The 24,306-nt window shown below is 47.6% G+C and overlaps 1 protein-coding gene and 1 long non-coding RNA gene across 3 annotated transcripts; both read right to left on the reverse strand.

Annotated features, from left to right (window-relative positions):
• Positions 1-130: 130 nt before the first annotated feature.
• LOC144161460 (uncharacterized) lies at positions 131-6,089 on the reverse strand. The gene is made up of 4 exons (XR_013320475.1): positions 5,772-6,089; positions 5,272-5,364; positions 4,033-4,156; positions 131-403 (listed from the first exon to the last, which is right to left on the reverse strand). It is a non-coding gene; the product is annotated as an uncharacterized LOC144161460 (long non-coding RNA).
• A 5,693-nt stretch (positions 6,090-11,782) lies between these two features.
• LOC144161461 (glyceraldehyde-3-phosphate dehydrogenase 2-like) lies at positions 11,783-21,130 on the reverse strand. 2 transcript variants are annotated; one of them, XM_077692116.1, is made up of 8 exons: positions 21,112-21,130; positions 20,087-20,155; positions 19,029-19,125; positions 18,648-18,754; positions 15,811-16,156; positions 14,587-14,847; positions 13,889-13,986; positions 11,783-12,066 (listed from the first exon to the last, which is right to left on the reverse strand). In XM_077692116.1, the coding sequence occupies exons 2-8, from the start codon at positions 20,107-20,109 to the stop codon at positions 11,997-11,999; spliced, it is 1,002 nt and encodes a 333-aa protein (XP_077548242.1). In that variant the 5' UTR covers positions 20,110-20,155; positions 21,112-21,130; the 3' UTR covers positions 11,783-11,996. The 2 variants fall into 2 exon arrangements, with proteins under 2 accessions (XP_077548242.1, XP_077548241.1); XM_077692115.1 differs by lacking the exon at positions 21,112-21,130 and adding an exon at positions 20,528-20,580.
• Between the last annotated feature and the right edge of the window lie 3,176 nt (positions 21,131-24,306).

Below are 24,306 nucleotides of genomic sequence, written 5' to 3' on the forward strand. Positions count from 1 at the left end.
CAAAATCTTTAGAACCTGATGTTGTAAGTGAACCTGCAGTATAGCATCTCAATCTTTAATAATGTCTTTTTGTGAAGACCTTATACATGCTCCTCGGACAAATGACATAACTTTTTAGCTTGAGAGGTACAACTTGAAATGATTGTGAATGTTGGCTACCTGGCAGTTCAGTTAAACTGCAGCATAAATACCAGATAAGTGACCAGGGGACGATGATGTGCAAGTGCTTGTGCATTGTCCTCCATGTTATTTCCACGTTCCTGCACAATGTAAAAGGAATATACCAAATGAAGGAGACAGTTTTTAGTTTTATTTATTCCCAGTTTCACGGCCATAGAAGATATCAGAGGTGCTCAGCACAAAAGTTGTAGGTGTATCCAGATGCTTGTTGAGACCTCTGTCACTGAAAAGTAAAAATGAAATAGCATTTTGAAAACTGGTCAAGCACTACATATGTTTCCTTAGGAGCCTCCCATTCACAATTCAAATGAACACACAGCTTAAACACAGTACACTATTATTGTGTTTCTTGCATGTATGTTTTTTAGTTGCGTGTGGACACTGACATTTCTGCTGTATCTTTTTTTATTTTTTCTTGTACGCACGTGGCAGAATTCTCTTAGGTTATAATTCTTCGTTTAATCTGCTCAGGTATCACACCCCTCATTAATGCCAGTGGGGCCATAAGGGTATCTTGAATAAATAAACATAGAACACCAAATACATGGTGCTACATCTACAAATTAAAGTTCCTGTAGCAGTTAAAAAATTTATAAAATAAATAATAAAATGGCACATTTCCTAATACAAATAAAAACACGGCCAACTCCAGCTTTCCTCAAAATGTTGTATACCAGTCTCTTTGAACCAGGCAATAATACTGTAAACATCTTGAAAACAATTTTATTTGCACGTAAATTGCAGGCAGCTTAACTTAGGTGTCACAGAAGCTGTCGTGCAACGATGACTTACTTGCTCGTCTCTATTTTTCTGATCTTTCCCTTCTACAAACAAGTCACATCCTACAGTCGCCATGAGGTTGGTCGACCTGTTAACATGTTACAAAAAAGAAAGCTATTGTATTGTGCTTATTTCTAACACTATTTTAAAGTTCTTACTTTCACTCCTGTGCTACCTAAGGCTGATTCAGCTGGAGAGCACCCCTATGTGGGCAGCAAATTCTATAGTGGTCCGAAGTGGCAAAGATGGAGATTGCTTCACCTTTGCACGATAATGCATTAATCACGACTAAGTTCAGTTAGGTGTCCTCGACATTTCAGAGAAGTGCCGAGCAAAAATAGTTTTGAAGAACAACTCAGAAATACTGATGGCCAGAAATGGGCAGCCAGAATGTTACGGTCTCTCTTAACAAGTAAAAAATACCTTAAAGGAGTACCACCACTATTAAACGTTCATAGCATGATTAGGCTCTACTTAAAGTAGTACTTGAAATATCAAAGCTCAGATAACTATGCAAGAAGTTTCCTTTGTAGCTGCAGATTTTAGTAGCAACCATTCAGTATAGGGTAACATATTTTAAATCAATTTTAATATCTGCATGCACAAGAAAGCTCCGAATGAATACCCTTTCGACACTGGCATAAACAAGATACGTGGAGTGCCTCGCCATGCAGTTTGCCCCAAACTGCCGACATTAGGGCTCCAGTGACTTAGCCAACACACTGGCTGCTGATGGTGCACGCTGCACTGCCTTGTGAATCATGTCACAGTTTTGGGGCTGATATCGTGCGGCCCAGACGCGTGCGACCGTGGCCAGCTTGGGCCACTCTAGGGCGCGCATCCAGTCTGACCATGATGCAATGAGAATAGCGACATCAAGAGTGTCATTCTCTCATGGCGGCCGCCTTGGTGTTCGTTCTGTCCAAGCCAAAACTGACACGAATAAACAAGGCTCAAAATAATTATATATACTGAGGTTGACTATCTAATGTTCCAATCTATGATTCCTGGGCTGGTAGGCACCCATAGAAATGGGAAAAATGTAACACGAGAATTTCATACCAGTACTTTTTTAGAATATTTACATAGACAAATGAACTGCAAGCTAATGACCCTTTCTGCCAGTTGTTGCCCCCATCTGTCCACCATTGCTCAGCTGAGCATGAAAGACTGGTACAATAAAGTGTCAAGATTTGACAAGTTTGCAAGCTCAGTGATTCACGCTGAACTTTTTGTGATCTTTCTTTACAAGGATTTAACCTATAACCACTCCTCCCTGGCTTGGCTCATGTACAGTCATGGACAATTCAAATGCGAACCGGTGAGCGCATGGCCGAAGATACCGGTGCCATCACCTGGCAACGGCCGTGGGAGACGCATGGACATGCGCAGTTGAGATGACGGGAGCGAGGCTGCGTGTCCCAGTGCGATATGTTGCCCCCTCCTCGCTCGCATGCCTGCCTTGTCACCATGCCGCCAGAGCGCTGCAAGCACTGCATGTACTACCGCCACTGCAGCTGAGGGTGTTGGTCACGTTGAGAGCAATGCGGCGCATAATTGCTTGCGTGGGAAACGCGTGCACGCTCTCGCAAGGCATACTGTTGAGCTCATCATGCTTTCTTGAAGAAAACCAGCGTGCATAAATGGAGACAAAAATAAATGCATGCCGCCTAACTTCTGATGGCACCGCATTGTTTTGCGTTCGTGGTGCAGTGGCTTGGGAATTGAACAATGAGCTGGCCGCCAACAAGAATGCGCCTTTGTGCAACGGAGTCCAGGCTGAGTCACTTGGCAGATTCAGTGCTTGTAGCAACTAGATATACCACGAGAATTCATATCGAATCATATACATTAACTGCAAGCATTGTGTGGGCTGGAAAAATCACTGGCAGAATTCTAATATTCACAAAAATTAAGAAGATATGCAGGTCCAACCATTCTATAGGCCAGTTGCTCTTGCACATCAATTTTGGCGGCCCGATTTTTTTCGTTTTTTTTGGCAGGCACCTCACTTCTTGTAGAAATCCACGGAGCGGGCATTGCTGAGCATGGTGTAGGCGTTACCCAGGTGTCCATCGTTATTTGATCAAGTTACTGCCTTCCATATGCAAAGCTATGTCGGCAATGTGACGCCGGTACACACGGGGAGCAGGCGCTCGTGTGAGCCGAGCACACAGTCACACAGTCACCGCAAATACTATCTCGTGCCGCATCGCTAACAATTGTTTTCAGCGCTCTGGCGGCATGGTGACAAGGCAAGCATGCGAGCGAGGAGGGGGCAACATATCGCAGTGGGACATGCAGCCTCGCTCCCGTCATCTCAACTGCACATGTCCGTGCGTTTTCCACGGCCACTGCCAGGTGACAGCACCGGTATCTTCATCAATGCGCTCCGCGGTTCGCATTTGAATTGTCCATGACTGTGCAATGCTTAAGCTTCACGCACATACTGTACTTGGTACAGTTTCATTTACTAAAACGAAGCTTCCAGCCTCTCCCTGATGTGTCTGTAGTCCACCCAAAATGCACAGCAGGAAAACCAACGTTTTCTGATGACGATCGTGGGTGAAGTGAAAAAACATTAAAACACTTCCCGTGATCTGAACTGAACCTAGGTCCCTCGTGTTATGAAGCTGAAGCCTATCCCATTGCGCCATTCCAGCACAGTCGAAGCAATTTGGATTTGCATGGACATGGAAAATTACACAGAAAATGCACACCTCCATCTAACAACAACGGTTGTACGCTACGGTAGGTCATTGATTGCTTGCATCAGTAAAGCTCTAGAGAGCACAACTGCAGTGCAGCAGACCATCCCGATAAGGAACAGGTGCTCAGTACTGGGCTGGTTAATTTGGTGTTGGACTTGATTTTGCAAAGCTTCACGTCCCCCGTTTTTGTTGTTTCAGCAGATGGGCAGTTGATTTTTTATTATTAAGTCTTCCCGTCAGTAACTAGGCCACAGCTACATATTTGGTTGTCATACTACCAGGGTGGTCTGCGAGCACACGCAGTCTGCCTGCTGCTAATTTCGAGTGTACCACAAAAACAGCCACTTGTGGAGGCATTCACCTGCTTTCCATGGGTACCCAGAAAGGATGTAGACCAAGGCTTGCCCTCCAGGCCCTGCACCAACATCGTAGGGGCCAGGTCCAAGCACTTCGTTTTTTCCACTGGAAGCCCTCCTATGTAGATGCTGCAGGAACAGGATTAAATGCTGTGTCAGCACAACTGAAAGTTGGGTAGGCTAATAATACATCTCTGAAAAACAAAATGCGTAAAAGATGGCGACGTGGAATAAGATCACACAGGACAACCCACTACAAGAAAAAGAACACACAGCACATCGTCCTGCCTGTTGTTTTCTGGAAAAGCAAGTCAGCAATCTCTGCTGCATTGTTAATAACAAGGATAATCCGAGGAAAGGGAGAAATGAGTGCGGTGTTAAGCATGCGCAGCTTTTAGTTCGTTGTGCGATTGGCATGATTTACAGTATTCCGTTGTCATGTAAGTCCGTGTATATGGGCCAGACAGGACGCTGTCTAAGTGTCCATCTCAGGGAGCATTTGTTTACGATCACGAATTCAACGGGTGCAAATCTTCCTGCGCATTATAAAAAGTGTGGGTGTCGTTCTTTGTTTGACGAGACTGTGATGTTGCACAGGCATAATTATCAGATTTTTAGGGAATGGGTTCAGGCCTTCTTTATCGATGAACATAGTAACAAGTGTGTCAGCAAATCGTCTATAACTCTACACGGGCAGGAGCACGTGCTTATCAGCACCATATTTCTTTAATCTATTAATTCTTTCGTATATAAACTTCATGTTTTTCAACAAAATGGCAGTTGCCAGTAAGTGCTTGTGTGTGTCCCTCCTACCTGTAGACGTTATTTGTGCGCTTTCAAATTTTCAATGGCTTTATGCCCTGCCACATACCATTTGTCCCATACGCCGCTTCTTCCATTCGCCTTCAATGTACACTTCACTGACGGTTGCTCCTGGTGCCTCCTCATAAAGGGCTCAAAATGTTGCGTAACCTTCACAGCCCTTCGGGTGATTTGATTCTGCCGCCGTCATTTGGTCTATCCTTTCTCTCCCCCTCTTCCGTTTTTTTTTTTTTTTTTGGCTCACGGTTTCACGCTTTTTTTTTTTTTCCCCTTTGACCGCGATATCCTTACGTTCTCTGTACAGAAGTGACGTTTCCAATTCCTCTCCCGCAACGCAACTTAACTGCCCGAAGACCTAGAACGTTGATGCGTGCACACGGCATACTCGCGAGATTAACGCTATCAAACACATGCATACTTACGATCGAGGCACTGCACTTCAAACATCCAGGACAGCAATTCGGGGAGTACACGCCACCACCGGTTCGATCAAACTTGAGCAATGTTATGGGCTCCTACACAAAAGGAACAATGAAACGCTTGAAACTGCGGCCGCAGTGTGAAAGGACATAGCATCGTCATTTGAATTTAGCGTGTGCTGCATACTTGGGCGAGAAACAGGGAGTGGGAAAAGAATCCACACGTACGTTGGATACACGAAGCAGGTGTTGGTTTGCGCGCCAACGTCTGGTTTGTCGTTTTCCATTGCGTCTGTTCCTCGCCCAAGTATGCAGCGCACGCTAAATTTGATTCAAGATTATACAAAAATCGCTAACATCACAATACGATCGGGAATGAGAATGACAGCCAGGAGGCCGAGCTAGGCGGCCACGTAAGCAAGAATTCACGCAGCTTTAGGGCACACAGTACAGTGGTATAAACACAAAAACTACAACAAACATAAAATAACGATGTTACTGACCTTGCTGGGAAAATGAGAGCATAGATGCCCTCTTTTCCGCTCTTCCGTGTCTGTGACAGCAAACGCCGGAAACCGGCATGGCTGATCTACGCTGAGGCGATGGCTCAGGCTGCAAGTCTCTCTTGAAATGTCGCAGTAGGTATGTCGGATACGGAGATCGCACCGATACTAGCATTCACGGTATATTCACGCATCTGCAGCTTCATTTGGTTGATTTGGTACTAGTAGCAATCAACACAAACACACGCTGGGCACTGACAGCGCAAATCGTTCACTCGGGGGACCCAGGGAAATGCTGCGCCTACTTCGGCGTTGTCCCTATACCACAGAACAGGGAGGATTTTAGAGAAGCAAAGGTCTAGCTTTGCCTGTAGTGCCAGAAAAAGCGTAGTGGCGGCGTCGTGAACTACCCAGTACGCCCGCTTGATGGCGCTGTAAACACGGCTTTGTAAACATGGCGGATGCTTTTTGCACAGGCCGCTTGAGCTCCTTAATAACATGGCTGCCCTCGCACGGCGGCCGCCGGCTCGCTGCTCCACGGCCGGACTCGACTCTCCTCCTCCCGCGCGCGAAAGGGGCGTCGAGTCCGGCCGTGGCTGCTACTGCTGGCTCCTGGCTGGCACGCTGGTCGCGTGTTTACTTGCGCCGCGCTAGTGAAGTGATGTTACGCCAGGTGACCAGATGGCCTCGACTGGCACAGACCACAGTGAGCAGCAAGTGAGAACAAATCGTTTATTGACATCCGCAAGTTTACAGAGGCCAGGACATCATTTCATTTCGATCGCTGCAATTGTACGTCGCTTTCGTGACATTTTTTTTTTGCCATAACTCGTTCACTTGCGCTAAGATTTCGAACGAAGGGCACAAATGAAGTATTGACGGCGACAACGGTTTCCTTTGCACCGTCTTTCTAGCGGAGTGCATAACACTCACCTTCTGTTTGAAGAATCGAATATTCTGGCCTCGACAGCTGCCTTCCGATGCGGAATTTCCCACATTTGTCATTCCACAAGCACTCAATTCTCGTGTTTTGCCAGTCCTCTCAACAACTGATGGACGCAAAAGCACATAACAGCAATAACAGTCACGAAACCGGTGCTCCGCGCACATTGAAACGGTCGGCCGTTGCAGCGGTTTCAATTTGAATTGGCGGCTTTGTGGTTGCGAATTCAGAAACAAGGTGGTGCACCAGTCGGCTGTTCGTAAAAAGTTGCGTACATTTTTGCTCAACGGATGTTTGATGCGGAACTTGTTAATAGTATTTTTAAATAACACATTGTAAGCGAACTGTGTGGGCTCTTTGAGTCACGGAATGAATGTTTTGTATTCTATACCAAAAGTAACATTTTGCCTGCGCCGTCTGGTGGGCTTGATGGTCGAAAACAGCGCTTTAGGTTGGTCAAGGTTGGTCACGTGGGGCGTCGATTTTTACGCCGCCTATAGGGAAGACAGGGAACGTCCAAGCTTGCGAGCCCTGCCTATACTCCGTTTCATACATCAAGTGCAACGCTGTCAAAGCTAGCGCTCTTCTTTGCGCTGTGTGCTTGCGCGACCAAAAGTAGTGGGTTGCTTGCGGTGAGCCAGAAACAATAAATGCTTCGCAGGCAACCTTAAAGCATAAATATTTATCATCTGAGCTTGACAAAAAACACCCGTATTGCCGGACAAACGATCGAAATATACGAGTTTGTATTTTATGTTTGTCGCTTTCGTATCAGGTTTTCGCTCTCCGCGCAACCTTGAACGCCGTTTTTTGTTTACTCTTTGAGGCAGCGTTGAAAAAATGGCATCCAGCTCTCGGGCTTCCGCCATGTCTCCTGTACGCATTTTTTCGGGGGTTTGCACATCAAGGTTGTCAAAGAACGCCAAGCAAGTAATTGCAAATGTGTACGCCCGTACCAGGATGCGTTTCACGGCGAAATGTGTGCAGGAAGTACTGAGTGTTGTGAGCGAGGACAATGGAGTACCTCCCCGTACCGTGGCGAAATTGAAGGCGGAGTGTGTGCGGGGGAATTTGGTGTCTCCAAAGAGAAGACCTCGCGACGTGACGATATGAAGCACGCGAACCGTCAAGCATGACAGCTTCACAGTCCATGCTATCCGTCTGAAAGTGCAGAGCATGTACGCAAAGAGGGAGATCCAGACACTGGGCAGTGTGCGAAAGGCTGTCAACGAAGACGACGACTTGCCGAACTTCACGAAAACCACCTTGTGGAGGTTAATGAAGGACATGAGCTTCACCTATGATCAGAGAATATGAAATCTTGGCATAATTGTTTGGCACCGCAGGTACCTGCGGGTGATCAAGGAATTCCGAAGACAGGGCAGGGGGAATCGTTGATGAACTTCCCAGGAATGTGTGACCTGTCAGTGGCGGCTTTGTTGACGAGGGCCAACTGGCAGGGCTGGAGCGTGGACACCTTTCTATCCAGCCTGCTCGGGCTGCTTCATGCTGAGGCGATTCCCCGAGAAGGCTTTGTTACCGCGACAAAGCAAACTGTGTTTCCTCGTTGTGTGGTTTTGTTTGTGGGGTTTAACGTCACCAAGTGACCCGTGCTATGACCCGTGCTACATTGCAGTGCTGTCCTGTTCGGTCGTGAAGTGTATACAGCCGGAACAGTCATATAACTTATGCAAAAACTGGGTGGAAGAAAGAAACGAAAGGAAGAAGTTGGAACCCACCAGGAAATCGACCAGATGTGCTCTCCTGTAAATAAAGCTTGAGTTTGTTTTTTAAACCGCGAAAGTCAGCCTTCTCTTGCAATATTTGTGTACGACACACAATCCGTATGCATTTATGTATGGCAACAAATTCCAACTGATGAGCTAGTACTGTTTTTTGTCACAGCATTAACCTATACCATAGACATTTCCTTAACACAGAAAAAAATGCCATATCAAGGTTCGGTATGCAAAAACAATTGACCTATCTATGATTCTCTTGCGAATAAGAGCCCAGCTTAAAGAGCTCCATTTTCAATCACAAAAGAAAATATAACTCTTGCTTCCGGGGTGAAACATTGTAGTGAAGAAATAAATAAATCACGCACAAGAATTCACAAAAATGTTGCATATGTTCGGACTGGAAAGGGGCGAATAACAAATTTAAAATAGGTATTATGCGTTTCTGTGCCAGAAATCAGTATTCTAAGGTACATAAATCTGCTTTCTGGCATTTCCCATGAATAACAAATGGTACGTAATTCGCACCAAGTGCTTCAGGCTACTTCACAGTGCAGTGCCAAAGACGGTTCTAAGCTGTTCCTGTAAAAACTGAACCCGTTGCTCTGCTGGCGGCCCGGTATAATCAATAACATGCTGAGTGTTTTAAGACAGGCCCAGAAAGAAGTGGATCATCAGGGCAACGGCAAAAACGAAAGTTGAAAGTGAGCACCTGTTGGTAATTCACCCTGGTTGGAACAGCTGTGCTATATAATCAATGAATTAACGTGTTTTTCTTACACAAAGTTATCGATAGAATCAACGAGGTAAACTGACGATCCGGCAGAATCGCGACAAAAATTCCCCGCATTTCCCCGAGGGGAAGAATGTGAAAGTGCGAATGCACGAGTTGAATTTGCGCGGTTCGGTAATGTTCGCGAAAGAGAGATCACACACACACACACAACTACAAAGAAAGAAAGATGCATTTATTCACAGACACCTATTTGTGTTGTCGTTGTACTTGATTGCTAGAGCGGATCTCAGCTTTGAAATTTCGTGTCAGTACTCCTTTAAGCAGGTGCATTAGCCCTTCTCACGCCCGATTCTTGGCCAATCCCCCATGTGGGTATGTGCCATGTAAGCGGCCAGGCAGCGCGCGCCCATCTCCCCCCGTTGCCAAGGAAGACGAGGAGATTCCTGGCCAATCCCCCACGTGGGTATGTGCTATGTCAGCGGCCAGGCTGCGCGCGCCTATCTCCACGTGCGCGGACATCGCCGGTGGACGTAGGTTCAGGGTCGCTTAAGAAGTGCATTGCACCTAAAATCGCCACTGCTGGTCAAACATCGGTGCGAGCTTGTTTCGGCCCGCACAAATGAGCATGGTATGCATCCAATGAACCCATACGTGCAGTTCATTTCCGCATGTGCGCATTAAGTTACTGGGAACGAAATAAGATTTAGAATTGAACTCGCAGAAGGTGTGATAAAAAATAAAAAGAAACGTCGGAACGCGGTGTCGAACCCATGCACTTAAAAATTCAGCGTCTTTTCTCCAGAGCGACGCGTTAGACCACACGGCTACAAAACCGCGCGGAGCGATACACCTTCTTTCTTTGCGGACTACTTGCGTAGCCTTCACAGCGTTGCACTTGATGTATGAAACGGAGTATAGGCCAGCCTAGGCGCTCAAAAACAAGTCAAGTGACGTCACGATTTGATCACGTGACCCAAGGATTTCTTTCCTCCTTTTAGCCGCTCCGGCTTAGCGCGGCGTACTGCCGCACTGAGCGAGCCTATTCAAAATGGCGGCATGCCTATTCAAAATGGCGGCCTGTACAAGTCTGCTGGCTTGGTGCCGCTATGTTCGGAGCGGTGTCGTTTCAGTGCCGCCTTTTTTTTTTAACCTAAAGTGTACTGGCGGCCGAGAGCTTCGTCGAACCTCTAGGCAAGGCAGCAACTCGGCAGTGCCGGCACTGATAATAGAAATGTCCGCGTTGGTGGGTCTGAGCCAAGCCTGGGGTAACTCTCGGAAAGCTTGGCTTTTAGCTGACTATTCGGGAGCATCGAATAATTCGAAAATATCGAATACCTGCATTCGGATCGAACCGAATAACGAATGGAGAGCTATTCGATCGAATATTCGACAATACCGAATATTCGCCCATCCCTAAAAAATAGTTCAAAGTAGTGCCGACTCTTGATCACATCGTCTCGGACTGTCTCAACTTGCCGGAAGATTCTACATCAGGAAGACTTCCGCCCACCTTTGAAGAGCAAAGCAATCCGACAACCAAGACCTCCAACTCGAGGCCGCCCAGCGGGTCATCGTGGCGTTGGCCAGGCAGGAGTCTTTGCAGCCTGGTAATGGGCGGGGGGGCCTCTAACCCTCGTGGCAACAGCAAGGACGACACTGGCCAAGTCTGAAGCCTTAACTTGGACTTCCAACTGCAGGCACAATAAATGTTTTTCCAATCCAATCCAATGGGTGTGTTGATTCTCTCTCTCAGCATTTTGCATGCTGCAACTGTTGCAAAACCCTGCTAGATTGCATTATTCCTGCCCATAGTGCTACGGCAGGTGTTGCCACACAACCAAAAGTGGTGAAGTCCCTGCGACTACATAGGGTCAAGGCGCAATATTCTGTTCCAAGATAACAAGCTTGGAACTTCTGGTGCACTGCAGAGACGTAAATGTGGTGGTATGCTGCCCACCGCTTCTAAACCAACCTAAAAGAACCCCAACTACTCTTATTCACAAAAAGAATGCACGGATTTGAGCCAAGTAAACATTTTACAGTAAAAAAAAAAAAATCGCAGGCCTTGGGAAAAACTAGCATTGCTGGGGCTCTACCCCAGAACGTTTGCTCCAAAAACCCACGATCCTACCCCCAAGCTAGATAAGGCTGAGCAGTGGCATTCCTCTTAGCAGTTCCTTAGAGTGTTCAAAGTGAACCAGTTGGTGGTACTGGATGTATGCAGGAAGTGCCGGACTTGAACCCACAAGGGAACAGAACTTTGCAGGCAGGGCACCCACATTCATTATGAAGCTGGCATTAAGCATGGCTGCTGTTACCGGGACTGAGCAGTGGCAAGTCATCCCACCTACGCAGCCACCAACCATTTCTTCGCAGCTGCCAATCAACAGCTCTTCCGACAGGCTTGAAACAGGACACACTTCATTGGAGTATGACAACAGCAGCTAACCGCTCTCAACCCCTAGATGGCCAGCTCTTGAGCTATGGCCACAGAGAAGGCAGCACAGCCAGTTTAGTACTTATGTGGCACAATTAGAGCTTTTCCCTTTTGCCAGACACGCAGAGAAGCCACACAGGAAGAAGAGTCTGCACGTGACCGGGCTCGGGGGGGATTTTATTCGGGAGGCTTCCACAACACGACTCTGGGCACTACACTCGACGGCGGAGAAAGACCTTGGTGTATATTTTTGGTAGGCAGGTTACGGAGGGGGGACAAGAGACGGGCTGGCTGGCAGCTACACACGACCACACACTGCCGGCAGAGGCCCGGCACAGGACAGCCCTTCGCTGCCGCTGGGAAGAAAGGCCTAGCCCTGCGAGTGCATGTACTTGATCAGGTCGACCACACGGTTGCTGTAGCCGAACTCGTTGTCGTACCTGCGCAAAGAGGAGAAGAAAGGAACAGCGCTCACTCACCTCCACACACACTGAATGAATGACTTCTAACAGAACCTCGTTATTACAAAGCATCAGAGCCTCTTTGCCCCAGAACTGGCACGCCGACAAGCCTGTCAAACTGTCGGCAGAAAGCTGCACTCAAGCGCTTGCAGCTGCTGTCATAAGCAAGAAAAAAACCACGGAAACAACTAAGCATTACCAAACTTAATGTTTCTCAATCGTGCAACTCACTTTGCTATTGGCTCGGCCTGCAACATGCCTATGGGTGCCTACTGGTTTCAAACGATTTGTCAGGCAGAACTGCACATGTTGCACATTCACACAATTCTAGTAACCAGATCATCCCAAGGCAACTTGAATTTTGCACACACAAGAGGCTCAACGCAGAAGTTTGCACCCAGTCTAGAGACCCTCGATCCTTTAACGATTCCAAGTTAGTAGCTAGGCAGCATTGTCAGCATCGCGCCTTTGGCTGTATCAAATGTCTTGCCACCACCAATGGAGATTCGTCATCGGCACAGGTAATAAAAGCACCCCAGAAATTTCCCCTGAAACGCTAGGCCTAACATGGCCAGCCCAGGTATTTCGATGTATCAATTAAAATCGCTGCCAGGCAACACTTTCTGCAACACTTGCTCATTGGTGCTACAAGCATGTTTTCCCTGTAGGTCGTCCAAAACCAGCACTGGGCAAAGCAGACCAGCAGCTCGCACAGCTCCAACAGCGGAGCTTCAGAACTCTGCATTTTGGCAGATAGCAGAAAGCGCTGCAGGCTCAAAATGTTCTCCAGCCTCCTAAGTGGAAACTTAGGATACACTAAGGACGATTTTGAACAGCAGGCGAAACTTCCAACCAAACGGCACCAGATTTTCCCAAGCCTGTGTAGTTGCAAAGCAGTGACCTACGAGGCAAGGCCAACATTGGTTGGGCTGCGATACGATTTCATGAAAAAGCGCAAACCCTTGATCAATGGTTTTAACTACTGATGATGAACCAAGCTGGTTCTTGAGCATTTAGCTCTACATCCTCACAACCTCAATGAAGTTCACTATGGTCTGATTATTGCACAGCTGCATTGGTTTAAAAAAAAAATGGACACTCCACGCCTGTTTTGAGGGGCACACACACACTGGTCTTGTCAGACTTGCTGCTCTTATCACACTAATTTCAATTATGTTATTTTCTAGGTCAGTTAGTTCTCAAGATAATTTGAGATAATTAGCCACTTTTGTTGGAACAAATAGACAAAACAGTTGCTCACAAAACTAATTTTTATATTTTTTAATACTATGAACCGTGGTGAATGCAATAAGAGAACCACTTTTTTTTTTATGCACCGATTGGAACTAATTTTACAGCTCATTAAACTTTGGTGTTTGAAATAAGTGCTTGAAATGGTTCCTTGCCACTGGTGCCACCAAAGTGTAATGAGCTGTAAAATTAGTTATAAGCGGTGCATCAGAAAAAAGTGCTTCCTATATTACATTCACCAGGGTTCATAGTACTGGAAAATATAAAGATTAGAGTTTTGTGAGCAACACCATTTTGTCCATTGTTCCACCAAAAGTGGCTTTAATTATCTTGGGAACTAACTGACTTAAAAAATAATGGCATATTTTAAATCAGTGTGATAATAAGCAAGACTGACAGGTTTCATAGTTTACATGAAAAATTGAAAGAAGTTGTTTTAAGACCAGTGCACCTTTAAGTAGCTACATAGTTCCGCTTTAACACAGAAATCCAGGTTTAGCTTGAAGTCGACACGCAGCATGTTGTCCCACCCCTGGTGTCCGCAACTCACCAGGCAATGAGCTTGACGAAGGTCTTGGACAGAGCGATGCCAGCCTTGGCATCGAAGATGCTGCTGTGCGGGTCTCCCAGGAAGTCAGTCGACACCACCTGCGAGCGGAATGGAGAGGAGAAAGAAAGAAGCCCCGCCTGACACCTCTATTCCGAGAACCTGCCTTGCAAGCTGTAGGGTGAAAAGCAGGTTTTCAAGCTACAGTCGGCAGGGAGTGTATGCGCGTGACCTCAAACCCCGATGCCATTCTTTTGTAGCAAAAATACTGGAAGGGCATCAGATTACGCAATGCGAGGAACAAAAAAGTTTTCAGAGTGCAAGCTTAGAGCCCAAGAAGTGAGACAGCATGACTGACACAATGTTCCTCGTAATTAATGTCTCCAAGAGCTGTTCCAGGATCAGGAGAGCTCTACCGAAATGTCCATCCCCCCTTTGAAGTCAGCTGTTAAAACTGCCGAGTTCCCAAAGAAGACTTGTGTGCACGCACGAGAAAACTAGAAACAGAGAGAGAGAGAGAGAGAGAGAGAGAGAGAGAGACAGAGATAGATAGAGAGAGAGACAGAGATAGATAGATAGATAGATAGATAGATAGATAGAGATAGATAGATAGATAGATAGATAGATAGATAGATAGATAGATAGAGAGAGAGAGAGAGAGAGAGACATGGGAAGACTGGCAGACGTGTCGTCTTTCGTACCTCGTCCTCGGTGTACCCAAGGATGCCCTTCCAGTGGTCGCTGAGGGCGGCGGCCTTGACGGCGGCCTTGATCTCATCGTAGGTGACCTCCTTGGCCAGACGGCAGGTCAGGTCCACCACGGACACGTCTGGCGTGGGCACCCGGAAGGCCATGCCCGTCAGCTTGCCGTTCAGTTCGGGGATCACCTTGCCCACCGCCTTGGCGGCCCCCGTCGACGCCGGGATGATGTTCTGGGCCGCCCCGCGCCCGTCGCGCCACGCCTGCAAGTACAGGGGGTGCAGTACGGAACAGCTCCCAGCAATTCTACACAGACAGGAAAACATAAGAGGCAGGAGGAAAAGAAACACACATATCAGTAGTATTACCAGTGTAGAAGTCAGAACATAAATTTCAACAGCAAGCCGTGCACAAATGTTCACAGAACAATATAGTCTTGGTTCAATGCAAGCATCGTGTCAAACAGGAAAATATATCATATAGACCACTATATGCATCAAAGCTTTTTTCAAAAACAAAACAAACAAAGTGGTCACATCCTATGCAGCAATCATTGGCAGAATGCAAATTGCAGGGGGTGCTTATCAGCATCTCCCCTTTCTCTCATGTTCAAATGCACCTGCTATATGGCACCTTCAAACTAGATAGCCTCAAAGGTACATTTCCTTGAGTACGTTCGTCCCTTCATTCCTCTCATGTCAACTGCGAGGTAAGCAGTGGAATTCCAACATCAGCTTATATTGGTCAGCAAGAAGAGCGGGCGCTATGAAGCTTTGCACACAATCGCTGCCAGCTGGGGTGCATTGCAGTAGTTTTGCCAGCATTTTTGAACCTTTGAGTGAGGTGGCGATCTATATTCTGGACAGCACATGGAAGCATTTGCCACTCAATGGACAAGCCAAGCAGAATGTGAAAGAAAAAGGGGGGGGGGGGGGGGGGAAGAGGCTTTTAAAAGACACCTAAGCACTTCCTGCTCTTGCGAGTTCTGAATGCGAAACCACTAATGGCCGATTGAATGCCGCTGGGTTGTCTAGTTCTGTGCTGAAGGTAATGGCGACTATTGTGACACCGGGTAAGGTCAGTGGGGCACATGCTTGATAAGGCGCATCTCTGCTACCAAACACTGCTCCTTTTGCTTTCTACGCGGCTCTGTGCAGGCAGGCCCACGCACTGCCTAGAAGCTCGGTCTCCCCCCGCCATCTCTTTCAGAGAGAGAGAGCACTCGCTTTGTGGCTGGGCCCGTCGACGGTCTTCTGGGTGGCCGTGGTGGCGTGCACGGTGGACATGAGGCCCTCGACGATGCCGAAGTTGTCGTGGATCACCTTGGCCAGGGGCGCCAGGCAGTTGGTGGTGCACGAGGCGTTGCTCACAATGGTCATCTTGGGGTCGTACTTGGTGTGGTTGACGCCCATGACGAACATGGGCGCGTCCGCCGAGGGCGCCGAGATCACCACGCGCTGCGCGCCCCCCTCAATGTGCTGCTGCGCCTTCTCCAGGGTGGTGAACACGCCCGTGGACTCCACCACGTACTCCGCGCCCACCTTGCCCCACGGGATCTGCGAGGGCTTGGTCCTGCCACGAGTAGAGGGAAAGGGGGCAAAAAGGCTTAACGGCGCTCGGCTTTGCAAGCACCCGGCACAAACTGCGTGAAGACTAGAAGGCCAACGATGAAATAAGGAAAGAACAGTGGAGAATCCAAAACAGGGCAGATAGAAACGAATAAATGCAGAGAAAAAAATGGAAGCTAAAACGTCAGAGGTGTACAGGGCTGAGAAATTGGACATCAGAAAGGAAAGTTTGTACGGTAGTTCCCAGGGCAGTGCTTTGCTTTTTGAGGCAAGAGCCGGTTGCTTGCAAACTAAGAGATTTGTGGGGAAGTATTCACAAAATGATGGGGTATGCGTGGTCTGCGGAAAAGAAGCAAAAACTATGCGGTGCATAGTGTTAGAATGCGAGGGTATCCACCCAAATCTACGCGAGGAAAATATTTGGCTTCCAAAAGCCCTGGTATTCAAGGGTAGCACAGAGGAAGTTAACTTCAAGACTGTCGAGGTGACAAAAAGAAGATTAGAATGCTGGTGGACGAAAAGCGGAGAGGGGAATATTGCCTAGGACAATTAAAATGTGTACCACGAAAAAAAAAAAAAAAGGTTTTTTGTGCCTGCCCTAAGCAGCGCTAGTATTAAAGCAAGAGTATAAAACATAGGTATATTAGTTGTTTTTGGCAAGATGACATGTCATCACCCCGCTACAAAGGGGAAACCAATAGCAATCATCATCTTGATGTCCAGACAACTTCGCCAGCTCACATTCACTGCAAGAAGGTCACTCACATCAGCTTTAATCATCCTTTGACAAAAGCACATGTGAAAGTAGCACGATACTCGGGCCACACTCTAGGAGGGGTTCAGCAGGGAGTGTTTCAGCCAACAGCAGCAACAGAGGGCAAACAAGGACAGCAATGCTCACGGTAATAAATTGATCAAAAAATGGGGCGAGTAGGGAGTGCATTGGGGTCTAGGACTCATCATAGTCCCTCCAAGAAGTGATCCGGCAACAATTTTTCCCAATATATACGTATTCCTACGGCAAGGAAACCACCACCTGCAAATTATTGGTAGTCTGACAGAACTGTTTGGATCCTTTGATGTCAACAGTTTAGCTGCCAAGCCCACATGCCACGTCAAAAGGTATTTTTCGAGGATTTCTCCTACTTGCCGAGAGTAAAGTTTATTTCAAATGAGTTGCCCAGACCAGCTAGTTTCAAACTTTTTGGAAGAGACCTCCACAGGCAAATGAAGCTATTCACATAGTTTACGAGCTTGAAAATTTTGTACCAGACCTTTACAAGAGTAGAATGGCCACAAACAGCAAAAGCTAATCAGGGTAAAAGCACTGCTAATGTTGGCCTCCAACCAAGTGACTCCTTGCCAAATGAAGTCAGTTTTGTGGCAACAACTCGAGGCCATCGACCCCACTGACAATAAAACTTTGGCACCGCATCTCCCAGAGAAACCAGACAGTTTTAGTAGTAAGCATGAATGCGAGCAAAAAAGAAACAAAGATGCTTGCACGCTCCAAAACAAGAGCCAGATGAAACCACAAGAAGCAGCCAGACAGAGAAAGCAAAGAGGACAAGACAAACAGCCCGAACAAAGAAGCCCCTCCCCCTCCCATTGACTGCCTGTGCGCCAGATTTAGACCAGGCCGAGAGGGCCTCCGCAATTGGCCGGCCGGCCTTGGAAGCGGAAGCTTGGCAGCCAGTGCCAGAAACACTGCGGATGCGGAAAGTTGCCAGAGTGGCGGACGTGCCGCACCAGGCATGCACTTGGGACCGTGGACACCAGCCAAGCACCCCCACCCTCCCCTCTACCTACAGGGGCAGTGAACAGCTGCAGCATCTTCAGCCTTGTTCCCGAATTGAGCCCTCATGCAGCGGAAACACAAAACAGGCTGCCCACATGCCAAGGCTTCCAACAAGGCGGCCAGCAGTTGGTGCACTTATCAAGGTGAAAACGCTGCACGGATTAATACCGTGCTGGCACATCACAACGTCATTTCAACTGGATTAGCGCTAGCCCTCTCAGTCGCAGCTTTAGCCAACAAGTGTGGCGGCGCCACTCTGCTGACAACCTCTAAGCTGAAGGTTTTGCAAGCCGAAGGAACACCTCAGTTAAGAGGGTTGATGGTGGGGTTTAAAGCGCCGACACTACTCAGGCGATGAGGCGCGCTGTAGTGGAGGGATCCCGATTAATCTCAACCACCTGGGGATCGTTAACGTGCGCCGAAATCTCAAACACACGGCCGCGGCTGGGAATTTAACTCGCGTCCTTGGGCTCAGCAGCACGCCGCCTTAGCCAGTGAGTTATGAGGGGCATCGCGAGAGGTTACAAATTATTTAGACCACTCGGGTCTCTGAACAGTTAGCTGAACGCAAGCAGTGCTTATGCTGACAAAAGGGTCGTAGTGCTGGATCTCCCTGCAGGCAGAAATGTACCACAATAGTGCCATCGTGAGTGGGGTACCAGAGAAGATACCGAGAGAAGGAAAACTGTGCACTCACTCCTGGAAGACGTGAATCTTGTGCCCGTTGACCACGAGCATGCCGCCCTCCTCGTGCACATCACCGTGGTAGCGGCCATGGGTCGAGTCATACTTGAACATGTACACCTGCACACGCACACATGTAGACACTGAACAAATGGGCCACTGCGGAACACTCGCACATTTTATATCACAACAGCCCTCCTCTGCTTGTCTGCGTGGATTCCCATTAGCCCCATCATTCTTGGGAAGAAGTGACAGGACCGTTCAAAGTTGGTGTGCATATTACTCATAGGAAACCTGACAACGGCAGTGATGTGACTGCCACAAATATCCCCATCTCTCAAATGATAAGGCGGGGAGAAGTATTCGATGCTGTGGTGATCGAGAAGATACCCACCATGTACTTGACATCGATGAAGGGATCGTTGACAGCCACGACCTCAACGCCCTTGGTGAGGGCCACACGGAGCACCAGGCGGCCAATGCGGCCAAACCTGAAAGGCAGAAGAACACAAGTTCACCAAATAACATCTGGACGTGGAGATGCTCCGAGCTTGCCACTAGAACGGAAGCGCTTCGAATTGCGGTTTCGCGAGCCAAAGATACACCCGTACTACGAGTAGAAAGCTACAGATCGTCTGTAAACCTCGACAAAGCTTTTTTTTCCTCTGTCATCAACGAACAGACCCCGCAGTCTCGAGTGAGGCCACCTCATTCTCATGTTAGTCGTGTGAACCTCAAGCACAGTTTTGCAAGCTGAATGAAATTCTGCGCTGCATTGCAGCAGATTTTAAGGTCATAAGGGTTTGTTACCTTACCAATTGGAAATTTTTAGCATGAAAAATACTTTAAGCGAATGGAGGGAATACTTGCACCAGAGTTTTTTTTTTTTTTTTGCCCATTTCGAGTTTCCTTTTTTTTCTTCCGGGCGCCATAGAAAAAAACATCCCGCTCAGTGTCAAACACAAGGAAAGAGCGAAAAAAAAAAAAAAAAGAACCCCGCTGAGAGAGAGAGACGCCTTCAGATTGCTTGCATCACAGGCTTCGAGCTATCATCGATCCAGACAAGAGTGGGCGGTGGGGCAGCCGTCTGCGAAGCGGAACGCCGAGCTCGTTACGTTCCCTCAGCCGAATAATACGCGACCGCCAGCAGAAGCGCGAAATCTTTCAGATCGCAGATAACACATCGCGGCGGCTCGTTCGCTCACACAATAACAAATTGAATAGAGCCCCTCTTCAAGTGGCACGAAGCCGCGTCGCTTGGCTAGCAGCCATGACAGCCGCCGTAGAGGTCACGTCAATGAGACGCCCGGCATCACGGCTAGCCAACTACAAATGCAGGCGGAAAAACGCGAAAAGTCCGGAAACGCTGCCGATATATGACGCAAGCTGAAGCAATGAGGAAGCGCAACAGCGGTAGCGCGTAGCAAATAAGCGGGCGTGACGGCGACATACCCGTTGATGCCGATTTTCACCATGTCCGAGCCGGCAGTGTCCGATTGGCTGAATTGGGTAAAGAATAACCTGCAAGGGAGAAGACGCTTTCAGGCAGGCACACAGGCTCAGGGGTCTAGAAGATTGCGAGAACAGTAACGATTGCACGGGAAAATGAAATTTCAAAGCGGAACCGGACTTTGGTTTTGAGACGCCACCACGCAAGATTTCAAGAGGGAAAAACGCTTATGTGACGCCGATGCTTTGCCGCTAGGTAAAGCGAAGCCTAGGACATGGCATTACTGGGTCTTGCGGGCACCGTTATGATCTAAATAGAAGCAGACTTAATTAAACCAACGAACAACATTAGCACCGCTCAGTAGCAGGCGCCCCACCCCTTTCAGACTACCGCAACAAGCGCGCTAGCGACGATGGGCGAACGCTCAAAAATGCAATTCTGACCGGCCGTGGTTCGCAACTGACGAGATTTCTTGGCCCATAAACAACGCTCGAGTTGGCGACGCTCAGTGGAAGATGCCCCACCCCCTACTACCGCACCAAATTCGCTCGCAACGACGGGCAAACGCTCAAAGGAATCCAATTCTGACCGGCCGTACTCTGCGATGAAGGAGGTTCCTCGGCCCGAACGCCGGTCCGCTCGTTAAAGCACGAGCGATCGGCAAGTGCCACGCGGTCGATGTCGTTCTCGTCAAAACGATGCCACTAAAATGCGCGTGCATTACGACGCATGCAGTGTGGGAACATCGTTACGAATTTTTGTAACACGTTTTGGCTGCAGGAAAAAAAAAAAAAAAAAGTTCTTGCTGGGTCGATTGTCGACGTGGTACCGGTGCTACGGAAATGCCAACGACGGTGTCGGATTCAGACACTGCGGTACGGCGCTATCGTCACCAATGGTAGATTGGCCACAGTATACAGAAAAACCGTTAAACACGCTCTACAGCAAGAAAGCGATTTTAAGCGTGATCGGAATGACAGATGAACGCTCGCTTGTGTTGACAAAATTGCACAACGTAAGCCCTCACCTGAAAGCCGACAAGGTCAACTGAATGAACGTCGAGATCGCAAGTGGTTTTGTTCGCCGGCACAAGCCTCGAACCCATACTGCCTATACGTTGGCCTATACAACCTGCGCTCGCAACTCAAATACCTCTGAGTAAATGCCTAACGAACAACTTAAAATATATTTTAATGCTATATTTTTACGTAGCAACAATAATTCAATTAAGGAGCCTAATGTTGTATTTTGATTTTTACTATCAGCATCATTATCAGTCACTTTTATTGTTGCTGTTTTTGGTTCTCGGACGTCGTCCGCAATCGGCGACCTTCAGCGGTCAGGCAAGCCGTATTATTTGGCACTTGCAAGGCGACCAGCAAAATCATGTCAGCGCAGACAGCTCCCTCGAAGACGATACCGAAACCTGTGAGGTTTCTGTTCGGTGGTTCTGCCGGGTAAGCCCACGAAGCGCCAGTTTCGAGGCGATCTCTCTGAGTGTCTCTCAACCGCTCGATCACCGGCCGGCTGTTTGTAAGCAGACACTTCGCGCTATCTAGCGCACCCGTGTCACGGAAACGGCTCCAACTCTGGAATGCGCTCGTGCCAATTTTGTGGAGCACAAACTACGCGCGAAATCATCGTGGTTCTATGGAAGCTTCAAATAACAGGGTTGGAGGGCGCGATTTAACAGTTCGTGACCTAGGCCGATATTTGACGCCTGTCGAAATACGTACGGCTCCTGACGTATGGTGTATCCAGCTTCTTGTATTGTGCTTCGAAAAATTTTGTTCTCGCGTTATGATCTGTGTTCTTACCAAGCGCACGGGACCTGAATCAAAACATGTCATGGAAACTTCGATATACATAGTCAAACATTTGCGCAGATGTACGCGGTAATAAAAATACATCGAACTGCGACACGTATGTCGTATGTGCATATGATCTGTGCTGTGACAGTTACGTGCCTGAACGCACTAAAAATAAAAGAGTCGTGAACGAACTTCAGGTTTATACCCTACAGCAGCCAGCAACAAATGAATGCATTATTTGCATTCTGATGTTTAAAGGAACACAGATCGGTGCGTTGCCCGTAAGCATAGAGGTTCATGTGCGTGTGTATGTTCTAAAACAAGAGCCCATATCTCGCGCACACCGACGACGTCTTCGAGTGATACCATGCCGCAAAACATATATGGCACCAATAGTGAACCCAGGTGAAAATATGCTTTTTTTCTAGCTGGATTATTGAACCAGAAATTTCCTCTAGCTAGGAATATTCTAGCTAGAAATTCAGTTTCTAGTTCATTTCTAGCTGGATTCAGGTTTACTTACAGCTCACATTTGTCAGTCCAGCTAGAAGAAAAAAAATACCCCAAGCTGGAAATAATCGTCTCTAGCTAGACTAAGAATTTTTATAGTTAGAAGCTGTCGATTCCAGGTAGAATCTGATAATCTAGTCAGAAATGAAGCCGGAAATTGCGATTTCTTGCTAGAAATGCAAATTTCTATTCTATCCGTGCGGCTCTGCACGACAGGCATTTTTTTTGTAAGTGATCCACGCGTTCCCACTTACAACTAACGCAATTTTGCGCGCAGGATGGCAGCCACACTCTTTGTGCAGCCCTTGGACCTGATCAAGAACCGCATGCAGTTGAGTGGCAAGTATACAAACCAGCAGCTTTAATTGCTTGTGCGCAATGTCCAGCCGTGAAATAGTTCTGCTGCTAGCTCCTACAGCCTGCTGTGAACGGGCATAATAAAAACTGCCTCTCAATCGGCAGGTGCGAGCACTACAGAGTAATGACTTCTATCGTTTCATTTTTTATGAGTCGAGGTCTGCAGCATCAGCAGCTGTCATGTCTGTGCACCTACCTGAGGCAAGTTGAAAAGCAATACAGTAAGGCCTTGCTGGTACGCACCCGATTAAACCATAGTTTAGGATTGTAAAGTAACAATGTCAAATTCCCGAGTTGGCATCCACAACTTTGTTATTAACTGTAATACCATTTTGTACGTAATATGTTTTACACCCTGCGAGGTGTGCAGTTTAACAGGGTTCTACCGTGAATTTGGAGCCCCTTGCACCAGGCTTTCAGGATACAGGAGAATATATTAATTGTGGTGTGGCATGGTTGAGTTCTTCCCCTCCACTTACGTATTAGTGGCAAGAAAGGGGGACGAATTTGGTCCTATGCCTATGTTGTGGTTTGATTAAAGTTAAGGTTTGGAGCTCTCAGTTCGCAGTTTTTGCTCAAAATATATTTTGAGCAAAGGCAGCACACTGTTTCTGACTTTTATTCTTGAAACAAAATTTTAGGTTTTATTTTTTCTGCAGGCGTGCCTGCTAGCTATTTTCTTTCGGTGATGTCCAGTACCTCCATTTGCGAAGTACATACTCTAATTTTTTTAACCCAACTTGCCCAAAAGAGTTCTTGATCACTGCTTATTTCAGCACTGGGAGTCTTGTGTCTAATACTCTTGCAATGCTCTTAGGATATGGCATTGCCATGTGGAATTCAGGCTGTCACATGAGTGACTTCTTGGAGTGATTGGCCATAAACAGTAACCACAAGTGTAATACACAGCACATTCATTTATACGATTTCAGTTGTACTGCTAGTCAAACAAGAGCGATTAAATAAGCCCAAAATCGACACATGAAGGAGAGTTTGCCACTCTCACACGAGGCATCAAGCTAGAGTTCATCCTGCGGGTATCCTGGATCTCAGCATCGTTATTCTAGATCAGAGCAAAGCTGCTACGGCATCGTTTTTCCTTTTGTTTGGTTTCTTTCTTTTTGAAGACGAGCAGACTTGGCTTTGTCACTGTCTTTGCTGCGGCAGCTAATTTAGACACGCTCGTCGTGGCCACTGCCATGCCCATCAAAAGGAAAATGGTTGTGTGTTCACCTCCCAACGCACTTCCACTCCAAGAGTGAATTGTGCGACCCCCAAACTAAATGGGGGTGCACCTCTCACATGTGTTGCGTGTTGCAACCGGGAGTAGGATGATGCACGTGCGCTCAAAGCATGGCCAGCTGGGCTCAATTTCGGCAAGAAGTGATCATGCACCTGGACATCTTGGGGACGCTGGGCTCACAGCATCCAATGGGGCCGAGCGTCATGTGACGCCTTCATGTCCCATTATTTCGAAAACAAATTATTGATAATACCGGGAGATTGCCTCAGTGGATCTGCAGCGACTTTGCGCTGCATTTGTA

The sequence above is a fragment of the Haemaphysalis longicornis genome, unplaced genomic scaffold, assembly GCF_048455015.1.
Source record: "Haemaphysalis longicornis isolate Haplotype H1 unplaced genomic scaffold, Haemaphysalis longicornis Haplotype H1 scaffold_1141, whole genome shotgun sequence".
NCBI classification, from domain to species: domain Eukaryota; kingdom Metazoa; phylum Arthropoda; class Arachnida; order Ixodida; family Ixodidae; genus Haemaphysalis; species Haemaphysalis longicornis.